The sequence below is a fragment of the Phoca vitulina genome, unplaced genomic scaffold (genome assembly GCF_004348235.1).
Source record: "Phoca vitulina isolate PV1807 unplaced genomic scaffold, GSC_HSeal_1.0 scaffold38, whole genome shotgun sequence".
NCBI lineage: Eukaryota > Metazoa > Chordata > Mammalia > Carnivora > Phocidae > Phoca > Phoca vitulina.
The window spans coordinates 371276-380148 of NW_022589741.1; the positions used below are offsets into that span (position 1 = coordinate 371276).

The 8873-nt window shown below is 38.6% G+C and overlaps 1 protein-coding gene across 1 annotated transcript in view; it reads left to right on the forward strand.

Moving 5' to 3' along the window:
- Window positions 1-5584, forward strand: part of LOC116646841 (centrosomal protein of 126 kDa-like) — a 6577-nt gene extending 993 nt beyond the window's left edge. Inside the window, exons 2-3 of the mRNA XM_032427764.1 lie at window positions 4037-4156; window positions 4336-5584. Of these exons, the coding sequence (XP_032283655.1) occupies window positions 4037-4156; window positions 4336-4366 (151 nt within the window). The 3' untranslated portion in view covers window positions 4367-5584. The remainder of the gene's footprint in view (window positions 1-4036; window positions 4157-4335) is intronic.
- Window positions 5585-8873: the final 3289 nt, after the last annotated feature.

The following is an 8873-nucleotide window of genomic DNA, read 5'->3' on the forward strand; positions in this document are numbered from 1 at the left end:
CCCCCCCTCCCCTGCTTCCCGTCGCTCCCCCCTCCCCCCCCTCCCCTCGGGCCCTACCCCCCCCCCCCCCCCCCCCCGCCGGCCCCCGCCCCGCCCCCCCCCCCCCCCCCCGCCGTCCGGGTCCTCGAGCCCCGTTCCCTCCCTACCCGCCGCCGACCTGGCCCTGAGATGTTCTGGAACGTCGGAGCACCGACCCGCATTGTGCGGGGACAGCGCTGTGGCCTCGGGAAGGGCGCCGCTGTGTTCTGTGCACCGGGTTCACCGTGCCGCTGGGAGGGCGGAATCCCGCAAGTGCAAGGCCTCCCGGTCCTGCGAGAGGGCGAGTTAGCCGGTTAAGCTGGCACAGCCCCCCTGGTTCATTCGCGGAGCGGTCCGTTCACGCTGGGTGTCCCGCCGTCGGGGGACCGCCTTCCCCAGGACGAGCGGGAGCCCGCCTTCGGTGTGGCCGGGGCTGCGCCGCGGAGAGTTCAGAAGGAAAGCGTTCGGTTTGCGGAATGTGGAAGCGCGTGTCCGCCTCCCGAGGACGCTAGGACGGGGACGAGTCGCGTGGGTGCTGGCGGAGGCCGGGGCTGGACTCCGCACTCAGTCGGCCGCACCGCGCAGCGACCTGTCTCCGCCCTGCCCGTGTCCCTACCCCGCGCTTGCCCCCGCTTCGGAGAAGCTGCGCATTCACTGCGAGCGAGCAGAGGCCCTGGCGGTGCGCGCGGGCTCCGGCCGGCGCCGTCGTGGTGCAGTTCCGGGGGCAGACCCCGTGCCAGGAGGACGGCAGGTGTGGCCGGAGCTCCCCCTGACCGTGCCGCTCCTGCAGCTGGCCTCTCGGCGAGCCGTCGTCCACCCCGGCCTGCGCTGGTCCCCAGAGCTGCGCTCTCAGACATGTGTTCTGAAGTAGATGGCATCCTTCTATATGGATTTGATTTTGGTCCCTTGACATTGTGTTTTCATGCACACTGAAGTCCTATTACACTGACCCTGACTTACTCTAAATCGGAACATGGGGAAGTAGGGTCAATGGCTCACTGACAAGAGTGTATCTTTCCATCATTTTCATGAAAGAAATGGTTGTAGACTTCATTTTTTAAATTGATGTAGTAGGAACACTGATTAAACATCAGAGAAAATATTTGTAAATAGAATTAGTAGTAGCTCAAAGGAACAAAACCAAACATTAATTCCAGAATTGTAACAATGGTTTCCTGTAAAGAAATATATTACTAAAAACATACTTAAATACTGCATCTATGGTTGAAATTAAGAAAGTTGTGAATGACTATTTCAGTAGATGCTCAAGAGGCTTTAAGGAAATCCAACAACTTCTACTAATATGTGTGTGTGTATATATATGTAAAAGGTATCTACATATCTATCTTTTGCTAGTTCATATATATACATCAGTTTAAATTGGGATAGAGGAATTCTTCTTGGACATAGTAAGGACTACGACACTAAATCAAGAATATCATTATATTGCTAATTGGAAAAACGCTTAAGTACCTTTTGGAAGTATTTGAATGTTCTTAGTGTCTGTAATGTTTTCCATTGGATACATTATAGAGTAGGAGCTCAAATTTATTGAACAAATAACTAAATGGGGGGGAGAACAAATGAAAGAACTTTAGTCAGAAAATAAGCAAGTGCCTTGGTAAAATTTCTACATGTAATTTCTGAATGTGAATTCAATACTCAGAAACATCCAGCTTTCTGTTGAAGATGTTTTATTTCTCAAGTCAGAATCCCCTGACTTTAAAGGCTATGAAAGAACAAAACCCTATAAAGTTCATCTAATTAAAATTACCTAAATTTCTATCATTTCAATCTAGAATAGAAATAAACTTTTCTTTAAAAAAAAAAAAAAAAGGTGAAAGGTCTCTCGTTCCCTTCACACTGTGCTTCTTTTTCTTCTCATAAATATCTCTTCTTTTCCCCTTTCATTTTATTTTAGCACCCACCTTGCCTGTCCCTTCTCTACCTGGTTTATACCCTATTCTTGATTACCCACGCATGTTCTCTCACCAGCATCCTTGGTCCTTTGCACCCCTGTTCCTCTGCCTCAACCACCCAATAACTACTAGAGTCCTACTTCTCTACTCCTTCACCCGAGTAATAAAAATGCTGTCAGAGAAAAATCACAAAACAATACAGACTGGCTCCACACAGATGAATGGTTTCCAGCTTTGCCTGAACAAGAACAGGGATCTCTGTTGTTCCTCTTAATGCCTGTGCCAGATCTTTATCATTTCCCTCAGCTCTCAGTAGACTGTCTTACTACATCATGAGACAATAGACACCAGGAAGGCTCTCAGGTCCCTCCTCAACAACAACACAAACCCACATACTACCAACCACCACCCCTGCCCCCAAACCCATCTTTTTTTCCAGGCTCACTGATGGGATATCACTTTTACTGTAGAAGATGAGTCTGTTCACCTGTGTCTTATTAACATAGCCTTTTTTTCCCCCTCCTTCATACCCCTGGATTATAAATTATCCCATCTTATGATTTACTTTCAACTTGTAATGGCATTCTTTCCCTCCAGCCTATAAACACACTCAGGTCTTGGCTATCCTTAAAACGAACTAAACTAACAATCAAACCCTCTGATCATAAGAACCCTTTTAACTTTATTCTAGTATCTCCTGTGTCCATATTCAGACCTCTAAAAAGAATAGTCTAAGTTCACTATCTCTACCTTGAGTCACACTTGGTATTACATTCCAAAATTAACTTAAGCTAATAAAATATAAATATGAAATTGTAAAAGAATACTGACAGAAAATAGAATTTCATATTTTTCATGTGTTTGAAGTATAGTAACTTTACTTTTTGAAAGGAAAGAAATTTTAAGGGAAAAATATTTCAAAGATGACTAATAAAACTTCAGTGGAAGGAAAAATTGTATAAATACAATGATCTGGGAAAAATACTTAACACTATAGTAGAGGATTAATATCTACACTATCTCTATTGAATTTATTGAAATAGATTTTTTTTAAAATCAAGTTTTCAATAGATGAATGGCCAGTGACTGTGAGCTAACAATTCACCAAAGAGGAAAATAAAAATTAGTAATCATACATGGAAAGTAGTCTATTTTGCTAATACATATATAATAAATCATGGTTTTCCACATGGTCTTTCTAGGAAAAAAAAAAAGTACTATCCTATGCTCATGAGGTTTTGAAACTTACATACATATATTTCTGATGACGTAAGTTTGTATAACCCTTCTAGAAACCTATTTTTGTCTATAAGGCACAAAAAGCTATAAAAAATGTATATATCTTTTGTCCTGTATATCTACTGAAAAATTTCTCCAAGGGAATTGTTCAGCGAGATTTTATTAAGCCATTTTTCTATTTTAAGCACCATGCCAGGCATTGGAGTTACAGAAATGTGGAGGAGACATGTACTCATAGGATGTACTCATGAAGGTGTCGGGTCATTCAGTGAGGGTTTTCTCCTAGAAAATAGGAGGGGAACGGCTTGAGGTGGTCCTGAACCACCATTTGCTGAGAGATGATGGTGGATGTGTCATGGCTTGTTCTGTTAGTATCTTCGTGTGTCTGGGTGTGGGATTCATGCAGGGAAGTGTTGAGAACTGAAGTTGAAAAAACAGACCAGATTACAATGCTTTATATACTAGGTCAGGAGATTTAGAATTTATCGGGAATGTGACAGGGAGCTTTAAGAGAACAACAAAGAATGAGAAATCCAATCAGATTTGCCTTTATTAGGTTTTATGAGGTTCATAATGAATGAAAAGATATGTAGTCTCCTTATCTGAGCTCATGATGTCTAAAAGTACAATTTTTTCCCCAGGGAAAGTGAAATATATATTCAGTTCTAATACCGAATCAGATTTTTTTTTTTACACAGAATATTTGCTGGTCACATACTAACGCTAATGACTACACCTATTAGTTGTTCCACAAAAAATCATTATCCTTAGTATGAGGCTGTGATTATATTTATCAGATAGCACTGACATTCATCCACTGGAGATATAAGCCATTGTCCTTAACTTTGTGCTATTACTAGAGATATGAAAATCCATCTGGAGAAAAATTTAGAAGAAGAGCGTCAAATATTACTGCAGCAACAAAAAATATGTCGAAATCGAGCACGTAAATATTTTGTGGAATCAAACCGGAGAAAAAAGTAAGTAATTGTATTTTCTTCAAAAGTGTAGAAATTCAAAGTCATTATAAATTAATAGTTTCTCTACTCTGCAGCATTTTATGAACTATGAACCTAAGTCATGACATTGCTTTATCTGTAAAACACTGATCAAGATTTGTGTGCCTTCATAAATTTTCTTATTGTTTTTCTGCCTAAAGCACAAAGGTGGTGGTGTACTCATTCCACTGAGTGGGACCATAGCAGTCTTTTCTTGTCATAGAACTTCTTATCACAGTGTCATAGGATGGCTGCAAAATGTGCTATCTTCTTTGTTTTCTGTATCCTTTTATGGTAAATTAAAAGATTACTAATTAGTGTTTAGTCTCTAATGGAATGTAATTTGATTTTAATTTACTGTTCACTTCTATATAATTTTTCTATATAGCTATGCTCATTCATCCAATCAGAAAATGGGGGAAAATATAAATAATGGTGGAAATATGATGCAAAGAATATTATAAGTGACTACCATGAAAAAAAGAAAGCTTTCTAAGCTGGAAGCCCAATAAAAGAAAAGTATGAACCATCCAGTCACTGCTTAACATTTTTCAAGCTTTCTTTGAATGATTAGATTTTGTTTTTTATACAGATTGTTAATAATGTTTTTGCTACCTTGTCTGTATTTCGTCAATACATCAATAGCAAATCCCTAGAGTGTATTAACTACATCATTGAGCATGTGTTGCAAATCCCATTTGGGGAATACAAAATTGTTTACCTGTAACTTTTTTCTGGCATCATATTTCTCTTTCGATTAACTCTTTCATTGTCTGGTGTAGTTGACATTACTTAATGAAGCTTGTTTTTTGTTGTGTATTTGTGTCTTACTGTTTTTCTCCTACCTCTTGTCTCTGGGGGCATATAAAAGGCACAGGACAGGTGTTCAATAAAGATGCACAGTCATATGTTGAGTCAGTCGTGGGTTCTGGAGTCAGAGATCTAGGTTTAAGTCCCCATTCCATGAGTTAGAGCAACTTAATCTCTTTGAGCCTCAGTTTCTCAGTTATGATTGGAATTAATAACATCTATTTCAAGGGATTGTTATGTAGAGCAAAAAGGTAATATTAGGAATAGTTGAAAACGTGGAAAATATTTATCACACTGTCTGACCGATAGTGCTTCTTCCTTATTTAGTTTATTTTGTTGATTAGTAATTAGTATTTGTCAATTGTGTGTTTTCTAACAACTGAATTACTTTGTAAAAGTGCCTTCCTGTCTTCTCTCATCAAACACTTTTCTCATTAAAAAAACAGAATTCTGGGATGCCTGGGTGGCTCGGTCAGTTAAGCATCTGCCTTTGGCTCAGGTCATGATCTTGGGGTCTTGGAATGGAGCCTCACATCCGGGCTCCTGCCTGCCACTCCCGCTGCTTGTGCTCTCTCTCTCTCTTTCAAAAAAATAAATAAAATCTTTTTAAAAAACAAACAAACAAACAAATCCCTGGAATTCTAATGTAGAAAGAAGAGAAATTTTGGTTTAAAATTCTAAGAGGCAGAACATTTTCCAATATAATTTGTTTTATTTTTCTGTTACCCTACAGTGCTGTGTAAAGACACGTAAAAATTTCTTTTTAAATGCTAATCATTTTACTTTTTAAATGGGGACCAAATTATTTGTGCACTTCTGAGTTTCAAAATATGTCTACCATCATGGCCTTTTTGGCCTTGCCATTATCTATCCATTTATGTTTTACATCATCTAAGTTTATGCTGTCTACTCACATTATGGTCACACAGTTTTTCTTAAAAAAACTATTTTTCTTACAAGCAGAGACGTTGTCCCTCCACTCTTAGTGAGTTACATTTTGACATTAACAGTGCTGTGTCCCCTATAGTTTTCAAAGGAGAATGTTCACAGCATCAAGTTCTCTGTATTTATTGCCATCAGTTGCTTAAAATCGCACACATTTCTTTTTAAAGATTTTATTTATTCATTTGAGACACAGAGATACATAGAGAGAGCACGAGCAGGGGGAGGGGCAGAGGGAGAGGGAGAAGCAGACTCCCCGCTGAGCCAGGAGCCTGATGTGGGGCTCGATCCCAGGACTCTGGGATCATAACCTGAGCCGAAGGCAGACGCTCAAGCATCTGAGCCACCCAGGCGCCCCCAAATCACACACATTTTAATTTTCTTGTTATTTACTACTGCTTGGCTTTTCTATTTGCCGGTATTTTTCTTATATGTTTTTATTACATTCTCAAGTTTTCCATTCTCTCAGTATCTGTAGAATGGAATCCCCTTTATTTTACTCCCAGGACCTCTACCTTCACCCCTACCTTCAGTAGATACTGCCCCAGTATGTACTGGTTATCTTCAGGCCTAGTGCATAACTGGCATTCTGGGGCTTCCCTTTATTGCTCTTGCCTGCCATAGCATCCCTTTTGTTTGGTTTTACAACATTATTAGTTCACTGGAGCACATCCTCACAAAGTTCTCCAATATGCTGCTATGTAGACCAAAGGACCAAATGACCTAAAGATACACATACACCTAAAGAAATGAACTATTTCCTACCTTTTTTTAATTTTCAATTTTGGAACTATCTTTGGTCAATAACTGAACAGGCATTTATTTACTGAATGAGCATAACTGGTTGAGTACCGATAATTAAACGTTGTGTCAGGAGAAAAAAATTTTTGTTTGTTATTAAACTTTAGAAATGGCAATCTGATTTAGTGTGACTTCATAAGGAAAAGAAATTGAAGTAGATTTTAAGAAGTGTGCAAAAGGAACCTCAGTTTTTTTAAAGTTTGTTTTAATTTTGTTTCTTCAATTGTTTCTTTTTTGTTTTAGATTTCAGATATGAGTGAAGTCATGTGGCGTTTGTTTTTCTCCTGGTTCATTTCACTTAGCATAATACTCTGAAGTTTCATCCATGTTGTCAGCAGTGGCAAGATTTCAGTATATTTTATGGCTGAGTAGTATTCCAATGTATCAATATATCTTCTTTATTCATTCATCTATCAATAGGCACTCAATATCTTGACTATTGTAATTAATGCTACAATGAACATAAGAATGTATATATTTTTTTAAATTACTCTTTTTATATTATTCAGATAAATACCCAGAAATGGAATAGTTGGGTCATATGGTAGTTCTATTCTTCATATATTGAGGAATCTCCATATGGGTTTCCATAGTGTTTGCACCAATTTACAGTCTCATCAACAGTGGATAAGGTTCCCGTTTTTCCATATCCTCTCCAATACCTGTGATTTCTTATCTTTTTAATAATAGCCATTCTGTTGGGTGATTTCTTATAGGGGTTTTGATTGAATTTCTCTAATAATTAATGGTGTTGAGCATCTTATTCATATGCCTGTTGGCCATCTGTATGTCTTCTTTGGAAAAATTTTTATTCAGATCCTCTGCCCATTTTTAACCAGGTTGTTCATTTTCTTGTTCTTGAGTTGCATGAATTCTTTATATATTTTAGATGTTAACCCCTTACTGAATATATGGTTTGAGATTCAGGTATATGGTGTGCAGTTGAGCAGGCTGCCTTTTCATTTTGTTGATGGTTTCCTTTGCTGTGCAGAAGCATTTTAGTTTCATGTAGTCCCATTTGTTGATTTTTGCTTTTTGTTGTTGTTCCCTTTGCTTTTGTTCCCTTAGCTTTCAAAAAAACAGTAGCTGTGACTAACATCAAGGAACTTACTGCCTCTGTTTTCTTCTAGGAGTTGTATGGCTTTAGGTCTTACATTCAAGTCTTTAATCCATTTTAAGTTAATTTCTGTGTATAGTGTAAGACAGTGGTCTAATTTCATTCTTTTGCATGAGATTGTTCCGTTTGCTCAACACCATTAATTGAAGAGACTGTCCTTTCTCCATTGTTCTTGGCTTCTTTGTCCGAGATTAATTATCTGTATATGTGTAGGTTTATTTCTGGGTTCTCAATCTGGTTCCATTAATCTGTATGTCTGTTTTTATACCAATAACATACTGTTTTGATTACTATAGGTTTGTAGTATAGTTTGATATCAGGGAGTGTGATACCTCCAGCTCTGTTCTTTCTCAAGATTGTTTTGACTATTTGAGATCTTTTGTGGTTCCATACAAATTTTAGAATGATTCTGGTTCTATAAGTATGCCATTGGTATTTGGATAGGGATTGCATTGAATCTGTGGATTGCTTTATGTGGTATGGACATTCTTGCAATATTAATTTTTCTAATCTGTGAGCATAGAATACCTTTCCATTTATTTGCATCTTCAATTTCTTTCACCAGTGTCTTATAGTTTTCAGTATAGAGGGCTTTCATCCCCTTGGTTACATTTATTGCCAGATAGCTTATTCTTTTTGATGCAGTTGTAAATAGGATTGTTTTCTTGATTTATCTTTCTGATGCATCATTATTAGTGTATAGAAATGCAATGGATTTCTGTATATTGATTTTGTATCCTGCAACTTTACTGAATTTATTTATTCTAATGGGTTTTTTGGTGGATTCTTTAGGGTTTTCTGTATATAGTATCCTGTCATCTGGCAATAGTGACAGTTTTGTTTCTATCTTTCTGATTCGAATGCCTTTTTTCCCCCTTGCCTAATAGCCATGGCCTGGACTTCCGGTACTCTGTTGAATACTAGTGCCAAGAGTGAGCATCAAGATTGAGCATCCGTATCTTGTTCCTGTTCTTAGAGGATCACCATTATGATGTTAGTGGTGGGACTGTCCTATATGGCTTTTATTAT